Genomic DNA, 14,236 nt, shown 5'->3' with positions numbered 1-14,236 from the left:
ATTGGCTTTCAGCGACACACACTTATGTTCAGGAAAATTCCAACTATGTAAGTGAATATCCAAGAGTGTAGAATGGGAATGGGACACACAGCCGTGTGTGTTGGGACATACGGTCGTGTGCCCTACACTAAAGATAGACTTATATGTGCTTGAGACATGCTTTGTAAATTGGGTAGCACACGCCCGTATGTAAAAAATATTTAATATTGTATTGGGTTTTAGGGAATTGGAAAATAAAACTTTGAATGATAAATTTATGTTTTTGCTATGAATAAATGGATTGGAATTGACAATTTACCAAAAGGGATTTTATGGAAGATTTATGAAGAAAGATCTCAAATGGAGTGAGAGTTGTTGGTAATGTTAATAAGGGTGTGCCCGACTTGACACATACCCCGACTGGATTATGTTCAGGTAAAAAATTTGGATACAACGTATAATAATGTTACAAGCCACAAACTGTGTATAGTAACAGTGAAAGCAACAAGACTAGTAAATTTATGTGATTCTACACTGATGATAAGCACCATAACATTTAGGATGCATATGCGATGGGTGAGTGATATTTTTCTCAACAACCCATTTTTGGTTGGTATGTGTATGAATTGCACATAAGAATGACATTCAGAATGTCGTAGGCTTTCACATGACTTTTGGGACATCAACGTACGTCGTAAAGGTTAGTCATTCAGGATGACACCTTATTATGTAAGGGCGTTAGGCATTGAGATAATTCATATAAGCATCTGGGATGCTGAGAAAACATCCATAGATTTCCATATGAAGGAAATAACATTACTTCATATATTACTTTTGCTACTTGTTGAAGTAAATTCACTGATGTGTTGTTGTATGATTTTGTAGGTAAGGTTTTGAAATAGCGGGGTGGCGACGGGGAGACTAGTGATACAACTCGATACGGTGCATGAAGGTAAGGGCTTGGATGCCTTTATTTATGAATTGTTCATTGTATTCATATGAATTCTTTTACTTGTATTGATGCATTTGGATTTGTTTTGTGTTGGTTTGTATGGACTCATATTGTGTTTAGATGATTTCATATATGTTATTCAAATAGTGTTTTAACCATCGTATTAAAATATTAATACACTTTTGGGATTGTGTATCTGTTTTCAATATATTGCGTTTAATAACTGTGATAGCATATTATGAATGTCTAATAAGTCATGTCTTTTGAGATGTATATTTCGGATAGGGATAAGTACCTAGAGAAGGATGTTACAATTAGAACACTGACCATGTCCCAATCATACTTAGACAAACAATTTGGATTTTTCAGAATCATTTAATTCTATATTCAAAAATTATGTTATAGCTATTTCATATCTTTCACATGATTCCAATATGATATATGTTGAATTCCACTTAGTTTTGACATTAGTTTTTATTTTTACATGTCTTAAGCCCATTTTGTCTAGCATATTTGATAGTATACCCATATGCATATTAGAGATAATAAAATGTAAGCAATGACATATTTAATTGTTCCTTTATGATTTTTTGCTAAACTCAAACCATGTTTAATTATTAAATTTATAGTATGATACGTACATCTAATATGAAATAATTTGTCACTAAATGATAAAATTAAATGATTCATTATAACTCAATTATTCGATCATTATTTTTGACATTATCAAATGTAACTGTAAATATAAAGTTATTTATTTTATATTTATTAAAAATGTTTGTTATTGTTTGACAATTTCTGATGCCGAAGTAAAGATTTTTTAGTACTCTAAATGTAATAACTTTTTCGTATAACTATCAATCAAAATTAATATAATGGATAGTTGGACAAAAGTATCATATGCCTTGATTACAAATAGTTCATAAATCAGAAGTAATATATTTAACACAATTAAAATAAATTAATTCTATTATAATTTTAAATTTCATCGATTCATAATTTATAACGATGTCATATCTAAGAGTAGACCTATGCATTATTTTAAATATTAGTTGAACGTCATTTTATATTATTCATTTTAAAATTTCATCTTTAACGTAAATAAAGGGTTGATTATAAAGAACAAAATACCTGATCATATAGCTGTGTATCGTCGATTTGATTGAAGTGTTCTCACACCGTTGAATTCTGTTTTTTTTTTCCTGCTAGTGTGCATCACTTCCACATGTCTGTGTTCGAGATTTGTCATCAACAACATATTAATTTTCTTCACTTAGATCTATTTGTTATTTTGTATTGAATAAAAAATAATGTTAATAAAATTGTAAAACCAAATAGAAACTAAGTTGTTAGAAAAAAATAAAAGTTGATTGAGAATTTGAGAGCATTTGAGATTGAGATTGAAAGGTTGAAGACAACCTTGAGAGATAGATAAATGTCTTTTTTTTATAAGGCCAAAGGACTTATTCCCTCTCACCGCCAAAGTATGTTGTTTTCTCAAGTTTCTCTCCTTTAATTTTAAAAATCTTAAATAACTACTCATGACTGATTAAAATTAATGGTTCTAGAAGTAAAATCATTATTTTATCTGTAATATTAAAAATAAACTAAAATATAATCTATTTTTCATCCCTTAAACTTTAAAAACTAAAAGTTTCCCCCTAACCCAAGTTTTAAAAAATGATAGTTCCCCCTTAGGGTTTATTTTCCAGGTCTCTAGCACCATTTCAGTGCCATTGTCGATGACCTCTCTCTCCCGAAGCTTTCTCTACCTCGGCGGTCTCTCTCCACTTAGTTGGATGTTCGATCGGTGTCCAACGAAGCTTTAAAGATGACGAGAGACGAAGAGCTTTGTTAGGAAGACGAAACTCTTTGTCTTCCCAGATGAAGATAAAGATCATGTCTTCATCTGAGAAGACGATCGTCTTCCTAAACATTTTCTTCTGCGAAGATAGGATCCTCGTCTTCGTCTTTCAAGCTTCGTTGGACGTTGATCGAGCATCAAACTGAGTGAAAAGAGACTGTCGAAGGGAGAGGATGTTTTGGGAGAGAAGTTATTGGTAATAGCGTCGGAGATGACTTGAAGATTTGGAAACTAAATCTTAGAGGAGAACTGTCATTTTTTAAAATTTGGGTTAAGGGGAAACTTTTAGTTTTTAAAGTTTAGAGGGAAAAAAAAGATAAAATTTTAGGGGTTTAAGGTTCCGTTAATTTTAACCGTCTATAGATGGGTAAATGAGATTTTTAAAGTGAAAAGGTGAAATCTTGAGATTAAAGGATATTTTCGGTAGGAAATAGTCCTCTGCCCTTTCTTTAAATATTAAAAAAAGAAAAAAATTAGAGCATGATGATAACCGTTTTGGGTGCAAAACAACATGATGTCATTATGCATTATTTTGTAAACTTTTTTAATTTGCTACAGTAATAGTTGTGCCAAACTAACCAACAGACCTAGCTTGTAGGCTTTATACGAGCCTAGCAGGATCTACAACATATAACCTGCTGACTGGGCTTAAAAAGAGGATCTGGGCCGGGCCATGATCCGGCTTCTCGCCACCTCTAAATTTGGCCACGTGCAGAAAAATGGCTCCGGTTGCCTAATAAGTCCAACGTCATTAGATCTGACTCTTGACTAAAGGTTAGGTCTAGCTCCCCGCAACAACCATTCTCACGAAGACGAAGAGACTGATTGGTGAATTTCAATTACTCATTCTCCTCTTCATGGATTCTGACCATGTTCGACAGAGACGCGAAGGTGTGCTATCTTTATTTTACTCGTTTAATTAAAGTTAGGGTTAGGGCTTTAATTTTAGGCAATTCTCAATTTCTTTAATCCCTATCTGATTTGACTCTCTAGAATGGCGGAGCCAGATCACAGTTCAGCTTCTACTTCGGGATCTTCAACCAGTAGAGACTCTTCAGGTGCAGGCGCTGCTTCGACGATTTCTTCTTTGAATTCATCACCAGTGACTGAAGAAGAAGAGGAAACTCATCATAATCATGATGCTCATCGATTTGGACCGTCAGAATTAGAGCATCAAAATTTTGGATTTGCTTATCGAGGAAACTTCTCAGCTTTTGATGATGCATCGCCGGTTGTTAGTGATGACACTTGGTCTTGCATAATCGTTGTCCTCACCTTTTGGTTCTTCGGTTAGTCTATTTTATTTATTTTTATTTGATGCAATTGTCGGAGTTTTTATTGGTTACCGTTTCTATTAATTTTTTTAATTTATGTTTAATTTTACATTTCGGTCGCATAATTTGAGCAGCAATTGCTGGGCTTTCCCCCCTTTTTTAATTATAACCAGATCATTTGGTTATTATTGTTAGTTGAAAGCTTATTTGATTTGATTATTGTAATGATTATTGGTCTGATTATTATATGAATTGAATTTACTTATTGCAGTCTCAATGACTCTAATCCTGGGAGTTTATGGTGCGGCAAATGTAAGGCTTGGTCGTAATGCATCCATTCTCATACAACCCAACCCCTTTTTTGTGCAGACCGTCAAGGTCAGTGGCCTCTTCTTGTAGCCTCAATAGCGATGTAAGTTTTTGAAGATGTGGTGGTGATTTATGTTGGTTTATGTGATCAGGTGGAAGAGTTAGATGGGACAAAGCCTGGACCTCAGTTATATGGGTTTTATAAGTCCCCACCTCTTGATGTAGTAACTACTTGGTCAGAAAGTTATAGTGTCTCTGTCCCAGCTAATTCTCACAAGGCAAGTTTGATTTTGGATAATGCCATTTTACCATTTTGTTTCAATGATGCCTTATGTTTGTTCTTAAAATTTTAGAATTTAGATGTTCAGCTTGTATTTTTCTGTCACTAGGAATGGATTCATTTTCTTAATGAAGGTTCTCAAATTAACATTACATACTGTGTAAAGTCTCCAAGCTCTTCTGTGTTCCTCATAATTGCCCAAGGTATGTGTAAATCTTTCTTGTAGGATACTCTGCAATTATAAATCATCATTTTTTCTATAAATCTTTTAGGGGTTCAATAAGTTTTTGGATAAATGCCTCTAGAGAGTATCAACAGAAGAGTAATGGAGCCATGCAAATTCTAAGTGTGTTTATAAAAATAGAGACCATCATAACAACTGATGTAACAATATTAAACCATCGTTCACAGTATTGCATTTCTTTAATTTCAGTATCTTTAATAAGGATACATTTGTACTAAAGGCGCTATGTTATAAGTCATTGAGCCATATGAGTGAAGCCAGACATGAGGGAATACTTTGTAAATGATGTCATATTTTTAGCTTTACATTTAAGTCGAATTGATATATTATTGACTTCGTGGAATTTATATAATGAATCAACCTCTTAATTACAGCTCACACCTGGGATTAACATAGTTGTAGTAATTGTAATGTTTTCAAGATGTCTGATAAATTGAAAATCTCTTAGGTGTCATTATATTATTGACTTTGTGGAATTTATATCATGAATCAACCTCTTAATTACAGCTCACACCTCGGATTAATGTAGTTTTAGTAATTGTAATTTTTTCAAGATGTCTCATAAATTGAAAATCTTGAGTGTCTTTCACTTACATTTTCTGTATTTTTGCTTTAAAAAATGAATTTCAAAATGAAAATAAGATTTTTAATTTTGTATTTTTAAAATTAAAAATGTGCTCACTATCATTTTATGAAAGCAGTATCCAAAACTGAAATGGAGAAAACACATTCACTAATTCTATCTAAGAATTCAAAAATGAAAATAAGAGTTTTAATTTTGTATTTTTAAAATTTAAAAATGTGTTCACTATCATTTTATAAAAGCGGTATCCAAAATTGAAATGGAGAAAACACATTCACTAATTTTATCTGAAGAATTCGTTTTTTGAACAATGATAAATTTTCATTTAATGTATGAAAAAGAAATGGAGGTAAAATTTCATTGTTAAGCTATTTTAAATTAAAAAAAAAAAGATAAAAAGTGGTTAAATTAATTTATGTTAAGTTTGTTGTGTAATTTTTCATGTGAAGTATAAATAAAGTTGAAATTAGGAAAGAAAATCAATGATTTAACATTGAAAGATCAAAATGTTATAGATGAAAGTTATAGTTTTATGTATGTAATTATTTAATAAAACATTCATAATTCATAATAAAAGATCAGTAATGTATACTTTATATATTTTATTTTTATTTTTGTTTTGCATAAAGTGCAAATAGAAAATTGTTTATAAAATTTTCTGAAAGTAAAATAATATTGATGATGTTACCTAATATTAATTGGTCAATAATTTTATGTTTTAATTTTTACCATTTAAAAATATTTTGTACAAATTTAATAGTAGTGAAGAAATTAAAATGTGTTAAAAAGCTTTTTCTTGTTGTCAATTTTTAGGTAAGCATTCTCTTCCACCAGTTTGGAGTGGAGAAAACTACTTTTAGTTGTTTTGTGCTTTTTGTACTTTTATGTTTTGAGAGTAAATCCATTGTTTTTTGCATTTTAGAAACGAAAACACAAACTGGTTTGTGAACAAAGACTCCACATTTTCCAATAAGAAAAATCAGAGAAAGTGGAACTGAGAACAGAAACAAATGTCCTCATACCTTCTGATTATAAGAAATTATATTTCAGGAGTGTCAGATGTGAATGTGTTAGTGGATACATTGATCTCTGTTCTTATCAAAATTTACTTAGTAATAAAAAATTCAACTGCAGATCATTTGTCTCTACTCTTTTTTTTCACTGATAAAGTTTGTGCATTTTATCTTATTATTCTGAAGCTGGCACATTGCAGGAAATGAAGGCCTTGCTCAATGGCTTGAGGACCCAACATATCCCAACACCACTCTATCATGGAATGTTATCCGTGGTAAGATAAAAGTGAAAAAAATCTACTCTTTGCTGGTATACAACATTATTATTATTATTATTATTATTTTTCTGATTTTAGCCTGTAATCCCTCACAGGAGGTGGGATGATCCATCAGTACATATACTCATCTTCAAGTTACTATGTTGCAGTAGGTAACTTGAACTCAGAGGAGGTAGAGGTAAATGGGCAAAAGATTTCCTATTTTAGCAACTTACTCATTCTAAGTGTCTCTTGATAAAACTTTTAGGATAATTTGATCGAAAATAAATCATTTATTCTGTAATCATCTTGACAGATGAGAAGCCTTGTGGTGCTTAACCCTTTACTTCTTCTGAAGTGATATATATGTTATTGGTTGACACTTGATGCCTATTATCAGATTTCACCAATACATACATAATTAACAGAACAAGTTTTCTTAATGGCCATTTATCTTTGATAATTAATATGTAAACATTTGATGACTTTTCTCACCTGTTTATTTTATTCATTTTCATGTATCCTTATTTCTACAGGTGCAATTGAACCTAGGAATAAGGGGTTTCCTGTATAATACAACTGAAGCTTATTACAAGTGTACTTTCAGTCAGGGCCTGTGTAGTTTGAGTGTTTTGTTTCCTAAGGGAAACAATATTGTCTTAACCTCTCCTGGTACAGAAAGGGTAAGTTTATCATTTTTCTCTTACAGTTGCTCTCACATGTAAATTTTCTTTCTTTCTGCCTTTTCTGATAAAATATCATGTTTTGAGAGTTCATTTCTATAAGGATGTGGAGGAATTTTAATGTTTTCGTGGATTTGTTGAAGTACAATGAAATTTCCCTCTGTTTGGCATTATTACCCAGATGTGCTTTGGGGCTTATAAAGTAATGATTTCCTTGTGTCAGATTTATTTGGTGTTAAATAGAGTAGTAACTTCATATTTTTTGTTCTCTGCTCCCTTGTGATTCCTAAGATAATGAAGTTATTATCTATGAGTATACTCTGAATTTACCATTTTTGTCTTCATGGTGGTTGAATTTATAGTGAAATGGTGGTGGAAATGGAAATGTGGTATTGCTGGAACTGGAAAGTTCATGGAAATTTGGATGAAACCCAATGTTGATGAGGAGATGTTAAGGGCAATGGTCAAGGAAGTGGAATCATTTCAATTTTTCTAATTTGTGCTGGAAATGATGTGTAGTTTAATTTTGTTGGTTGTTTCACTTGACTAGATTTGTTAGACTTCAACAATTTGGCATTGGATGATCAACTCATTTTCTTTTTGTTGGACCTTTGCATAAGCTAAAATATCTTATGCAAGGATAGTCAATGTCCAAAATTTGAATATGATGCAATTTTATATTTAAAAGAACACATAACCACGGGAGGAAAGGACTCTACAGATAACATCTAAGGTTGACCTTATTTTGTAGATCTGATAAAAGGTTTTAGGTGTGACACTTAACCTCAAGGGAGGTTAGTATTGCAAAACTTTATAACTGAAATGAGTAATAAAGAAGAGATTACTGTGACATGTGTAAAATTAGGTTTTTTAGTTCTGGTTTCATTGCAAAGATATTGTTAAAACATATTCTGTCATGCCCACGATATTTTATAAAATTTATATTCCTACATTTTGGGGTTGTTTTATATTTTTTGTATTTTGGCTGCTTCAGAACACAACCAGTGAGGATTGGTATGTTAGAGTTTCTTATGGACCAAGATGGCTCACATATGTTATTGGCATAGGTATATTTTATCTATTTCTTCAAAGAGCAATGATATGTGTAAACACTTTTGGTACATAATTTGGATACACAGATAATGTATCATCATGTGATTGGGTGTTATTTTATATTTAATTTAAAATCATCCAATCACATGATGACATATCAGCTGTGTATTTAAATTGTGAACAAAAAATGTATACGTATAGTTTTATTGTTCTTCAAATAACAGTCATCTTTATACCTTTTTTTTTTTCCTGTCCATAGGTGGAATGACTTTGCTCATGTTGGTGGCCTTCAACTTTTTAAACAAATTCCAATTTACACGTGAAGATGGAGCAGGAGTTCGATATGGGAATATTGAATCTGCAAGAGCACCTTTGCTTTCCCACAAAGATGATGATCTCTCAAGTTGGGGTTCATCTTATGATTCTGTCTCAAATGATGAGCGGGATCTTGAAGAGTTTCTGGCTACTTCTGGCCTTGAAGGGAAGTCAATAAAAGATGGTGAAAATGTTAATAATACTCGCCGTCTTTGTGCAATTTGCTTTGATGCTCCAAGGGACTGTTTCTTCCTCCCATGTGGGCATTGCGTGGCTTGTTTTGAATGTGGAACAAGGTAACCACTCCCTGATCTTACATTCACATCAAACTACTCTCTAAACTGCTCCATCCTTGACATGTACCAGATTTAAATTTCATATGAGGTAGTAGTATTTTTGGTGCCATTTATTGTGTAGACCCATGAGGACAGACGTTGATGTGGTTCTGGGGTCTGCCAGTTAAGTTAATAGTTGGCATATTTATGGACAGTTCAAATACAGGATAATATACATAGTAGAAAATATATGTTTACTATGAAATTAGGGAGTCAGCAACTTCTATAAAGAATTTAGTAGATGCGTTTCAAAATGACAGTGTTGCATATCTTGGAAAATACTTGGCTAAATGTGATGTTAATTTTTTTCTACAGGATAGCAGAGGTTGCTGGTACTTGCCCTGTTTGTCGGAGAAATATGAAGAAAGTTAGGAAAATTTTTACGGTGTAAGAGATATACAGCCTTTTGTTGTGCGTGTAGATTCTAGATGAATAACTTGCAACCAGATTACCTTTTCTATATTATCTTTATCTCTTGTCAATGTTTGTTATTGATCTAATTCATACATGGTTTATTTATAGGCATAGTCTTCTGCCCATGTTTTTTGCTTTCTCAGTTGGCTTTAGTCGGTGTAATAACTTCATCTATATTTGAAAAGTTAAATATAATTTTATCTTATTTGCTTCCATCCATTTGATGATTACAAAGCCAATCGGCTAGAAGTAAAAAGATTGAGGTCCACCTACTCAGCCTTAGAGAGAAGACAAACCAACTTTTACGGTAAAGAAAGGATTATAAAGTGATTATAATCTGATGCTAATCGAAAAGAATATATGTTCAACTAATTCGGAGTATTTAGACTGAAATGAGGCACCAGGGTGAATGCAGGTGCGTATATTGGTGAGGATAATTGAAGGAGAACATAGATTTGATTTCGTTTTATAAAATGATAAAAAGTCGAAAACGCAAGTTTCTCCGAGTGGAAGACGCCTTTGTTTGTTAGCGAAGTGGGTAATTAGTCAAGATTGGAAATGAGTGGCCCCCTTCAATGCCGTCTTTGCAGCCTCTAGAGATACATCATAAATAAGCGGGTGGAAAGACTTGTTTCTATTTAGGTATTGGGAAATTTTAAATTTTTATTTTTTAATTTTTAAAAATTTAAATATTTATCTACAAGATAATTTTATTTTTGTCTTAATTGAATTCGGTCAAAGAGTTAAAGAAGAGAAATCAAAGAAAGAGATTGGACGACATTGGAGATGAGAGGAATAAATCTTAAAAGATATTTATCACTTTCAAACTTTAGACTAACAAAATTGTATATTTATGAAACTTAAGGATGAAAAATTATAAAATTTAAATTTTTATTAAATAACAGTTTTATTATTAATTTTAACTAAGATTTTTAATAAAAATTTATTTATAATTGAGGGTTTAAATTTTAAAAATTAAAAAATAAGAGTTTAAAAATTCACACTACCTTAGTTCGAACAAGTCTTTTGGCCTAAATAAAAACACTTGGTTTTTTATTACTTTATTTTGTACAGAAAAAAGGAGAAGAAATATTCCCGCGTACCATCCACTGATTTTCTCAGAACAAGACTGATTATAAGACTTTCGAAGACAATCTCAATGATTCAACTAGTTCATTCAGTGACATATTATTTCGTTTCGTATTAAAAAAGAGATGAGCCGACGTGTCCAAATTTATTCAAATGGATACGAATTCAGAAAGTTGCACATAAATAGAACTTTTTGCATTTTTGGTATGCCAGGCTCCGCAAACCAAGACTGCGTGGCCTCCAAGCAAACCAATCAAAAAAATTTAACAGCCTCTCTCTCTCAACCGTCCGATCAAAATACTGTCAAGTTCAACTCGTTTTGGTTCCGCTTTCTCGCTCGAACCACAACCAACCAATCAAAAACACCTCTTTCTCTATTTAAGCAACTCGTCACCCCCCTCAATCGCCGCCTTCCTCTTTCATTAGCAAGTTTCTTTCTTTATCCATTCTATCGTTAAAAATGGCAGGAACCGGGGTGGTAGCTGTCTACGGTAACGGCGCGCTAACGGAGACCAAGAAATCTCCTTTCTCTGTCAAAGTAGGCCTTGCTCAGATGCTCCGTGGCGGCGTCATAATGGACGTCGTTACTCCGGAGCAAGCACGTATCGCCGAAGAAGCTGGCGCTTGTGCAGTCATGGCTCTTGAGCGCGTCCCTGCCGATATCCGCACTCAAGGTGGCGTGGCTCGTATGTCAGACCCACAACTTATTAAAGAAATCAAACAGTCCGTTACAATCCCCGTCATGGCCAAGGCCCGGATAGGCCACTTTGTTGAGGCTCAAATTCTAGAAGCCATTGGGATTGATTACGTGGACGAAAGCGAAGTTTTAACTCCAGCCGACGAAGAGAACCACATAAACAAACACAACTTTCGGATTCCCTTCGTTTGCGGTTGCCGGAACTTAGGCGAGGCCCTGCGGCGGATTCGCGAAGGCGCTGCGATGATACGGACCAAGGGCGAGGCTGGGACGGGGAACGTTATCGAAGCCGTTAGGCATGTGCGGTCCGTGATGGGTGATATTAGGGTTTTGAGAAACATGGACGATGATGAGGTGTTCACTTTCGCAAAAAAGATTGCGGCGCCTTACGATTTGGTGATGCAGACAAAGCAGTTGGGGAGGTTGCCGGTGGTGCAATTTGCCGCCGGGGGGTGGCGACACCGGCAGACGCAGCGATGATGATGCAGCTTGGTTGTGACGGGGTTTTTGTTGGGTCGGGTGTGTTCAAGAGCGGAGACCCAGTGAAGCGGGCCCAGGCTATTGTACGGGCGGTGACACACTATAGTGACCCAGAAGTGTTGGCAGAGGTGAGTTGCGGGTTGGGTGAAGCCATGGTGGGGCTAAATTTGAAGGATGAGAAGGTGGAGAGGTTCGCCAGTCGATCCGAATAAAAGAAAAGAGGTAAGGTATTAAATTAAGAATGGCAGCCAATATGGTAAAGGTGATTCAATTGAATGAAATTAGAATAATGGATGGCTCATCAATTAAGCTGTTTAATTTTTCTTTGTAGAATAATGGGGAATTCAGCTGTAGAAGCCTGTCACTGTGGGTTGCAGCATGGGTGCAGGATTGTTTGTCTTGTGGAAACCATTTGAAACTGTTTAAATACTGTTGTTTACATCCAGTGAGGAGTAGTTTTTATGCTTGTTTATTCTGGATTTACTTGATTTTGAACTTCTAACAGTTTACTTCGAAGAAAATAAGATTAGTTTACTTTTTAAACTGACCATGTTGATGTGATTGAATTATGATTATGTTTAGTGATTGGAATGTTGAGGTTGAACTTACCTGGTATGAACGGCCTTGCATTGCTGCTGCTTTTGAAATTTCTGCTGGTAGAGAGATGGAAATTGTCAACTTGGCAACTGTGTATCCATAAAAGTGACAACCGGTGTTGGGTTTGTCAATTGCGTGGAATAAATCCATGATAACCGGATAGATAAGTTTACAAAGTTAGCCAACAACATGGATGACCGAAAAAATATTAGTTGTTATTCAATTCATTCACACGGAATAGCTAATCTTCTACGCACAGCAATTGTAGAAAGTAGTAGGATAAGCCCCGAATTGTAGCATATTGCAGTTATTCTTAATCGATATCATCTTCAACCCTCCAGCTAACAACCCAATCAACACAAAACCAATGTACCAAAACTTGCTTTCAAGGAAATAATATCCTCACCTTAGTCCTTTACCACATGCTACAAGAAGCTTTCCTTACAGGAACTGCTTGATTAAACATGGTGAATTTTGACCAGTTCATAACCCAGTTATCCCAAAATCCTTCTTCCTTTGGACCACACCGGAGTATACCAGTTGTTGAGCATTTCTTGAAATTACTGCTCAAATTTCAAGTAGTTCTGTTTTTGTGGAGGTGAAGAGGTATTGGTGTGTGTGTTGCACGTGCTGCCAAGTTAATGCGTACAATGGACAATTCTCCGTCTCTCTCTCATCCCCAACCCCAGCCCAGCCACCTCAAGTCACTTATTTTGGTGTATATATTTCCAACGCCCTTTTGTCAAAATTTCAATTTTATTTTTACTGACTTGTAAATAGGTCTAGATGTGAGCCAACTTGGCTCAATTTAGCTTGGATCAAGTTCGTTTTTTATGAATTTGGATCAAATTCGAGCCATAGTATGTGACTCTATTGAAAAAATAAATCGAATTTTAATTAAATAGAGTTTGTTTCAATTCGATTCACAAGTCAACTATAAACTCAAACTCAATTTGAGTTAAGTCAGCTTATATCAGGGCAACTCAAGATGTTAAAAACGTTGTCGTTTAAAATCATAATATATAAACCCACTTTCACTTCCCTAGTATTTTCTTGGGAAATTAATTAAATTACCCTAAAGTTAAGGGGGGAAAACGAAATTGCCCCTGTATTTAAATTTTAAACCAAAATGCCCTAAATTTGCGTAGAGACGAAAATGCCCGTCATATCAAAATCAATGAAAATGATGCACACCTCCGTTAGACACACGAAAACAGCAAATCCAAACACACGTTTTCACGCAGTCAACATCTTCGATTTTCTCAGGCGATTTTCGTGATGTTTTCAGCGATGAAAATGGACAAAAAAGTTTGTAAAACAATCCTTGTCATCTCTTTATGCATTTTGGTTCAAGATTTGAGTGATTTGATGTGAAATTTGCATGTTTAGCATTAGAGTTCCGATTTGAAAATTTTGATGAAATTACTTGATTTGTTAGTAATTTTGATAAATTTTCTTAGGGATTTTATGTTAAATTAGGTGTAGAGTTGATTGTTGTTGAAATAGAGTGTGAAAAATAAAGTTTGGGAGGTGAAATGTAACCACACGAATTCATTAGTGACCACGCGCATGGCGGGCTGACCACATAGATTCGTGTGGTGAGATTTGTCAAAGACGGGGAGGTTTTGTGCATTTTTCAAATTTCATGGACCACACGAAGTCATGTGGTTGGGGGTGAAAATGTGAGTTTAATTGTGTGGTGGGGCGGAATATAAATTCGAAAAGTTGGTTGACACACGAGTTGACAGTCAACCACATGAATTCGTGCAGTTGACTAGCGAATTCACACAGTTGACTAGCGAATTCATGTGGTTGACA

General features: G+C 34.2%; 2 protein-coding genes across 2 annotated transcripts; both read left to right on the top strand.

Moving 5' to 3' along the window:
* The first annotated feature begins 3,541 nt into the window (after nt 1–3,541).
* Nucleotides 3,542–9,770, top strand: LOC123202060 (E3 ubiquitin-protein ligase APD2-like). Its single transcript, XM_044617783.1, has 11 exons — nt 3,542–3,686; nt 3,789–4,084; nt 4,341–4,447; nt 4,531–4,656; nt 4,768–4,861; nt 6,699–6,773; nt 6,872–6,954; nt 7,292–7,438; nt 8,433–8,505; nt 8,751–9,102; nt 9,457–9,770. The coding sequence occupies exons 2-11, from the start codon at nt 3,790–3,792 to the stop codon at nt 9,530–9,532; spliced, it is 1,428 nt and encodes a 475-aa protein (XP_044473718.1). The 5' UTR covers nt 3,542–3,686; nt 3,789; the 3' UTR covers nt 9,533–9,770.
* A 1,126-nt stretch (nt 9,771–10,896) lies between these two features.
* Nucleotides 10,897–12,364, top strand: LOC123201890 (probable pyridoxal 5'-phosphate synthase subunit PDX1). The gene is given in 3 exon segments (XM_044617466.1): nt 10,897–11,792; nt 11,795–12,043; nt 12,107–12,364. Coding segments are annotated over 2 exon segments (927 nt in total). The 5' UTR covers nt 10,897–11,104; the 3' UTR covers nt 12,034–12,043; nt 12,107–12,364.
* Nucleotides 12,365–14,236: the final 1,872 nt, after the last annotated feature.

This window comes from Mangifera indica, chromosome 18 (genome assembly GCF_011075055.1).
Source record: "Mangifera indica cultivar Alphonso chromosome 18, CATAS_Mindica_2.1, whole genome shotgun sequence".
NCBI lineage: Eukaryota > Viridiplantae > Streptophyta > Magnoliopsida > Sapindales > Anacardiaceae > Mangifera > Mangifera indica.
Note: the sequence above shows the minus strand (reverse complement) of the source record. Positions and strands in the feature narration are given on the sequence as shown.

Excerpts from the sequence above, each read along its gene's own strand:
- LOC123202060 (XM_044617783.1), top strand. The coding sequence starts at position 3,790 with ATGGCGGAGCCAGATCACAGTTCAGCTTCTACTTCGGGATCTTCAACC. Across the intron at positions 4,657-4,767 it reads TCCCAGCTAATTCTCACAAG|GAATGGATTCATTTTCTTAA; the intron begins GCAAGTTTGATT and ends TTCTGTCACTAG. Across the intron at positions 7,439-8,432 it reads CCTCTCCTGGTACAGAAAGG|AACACAACCAGTGAGGATTG; the intron begins GTAAGTTTATCA and ends TGGCTGCTTCAG.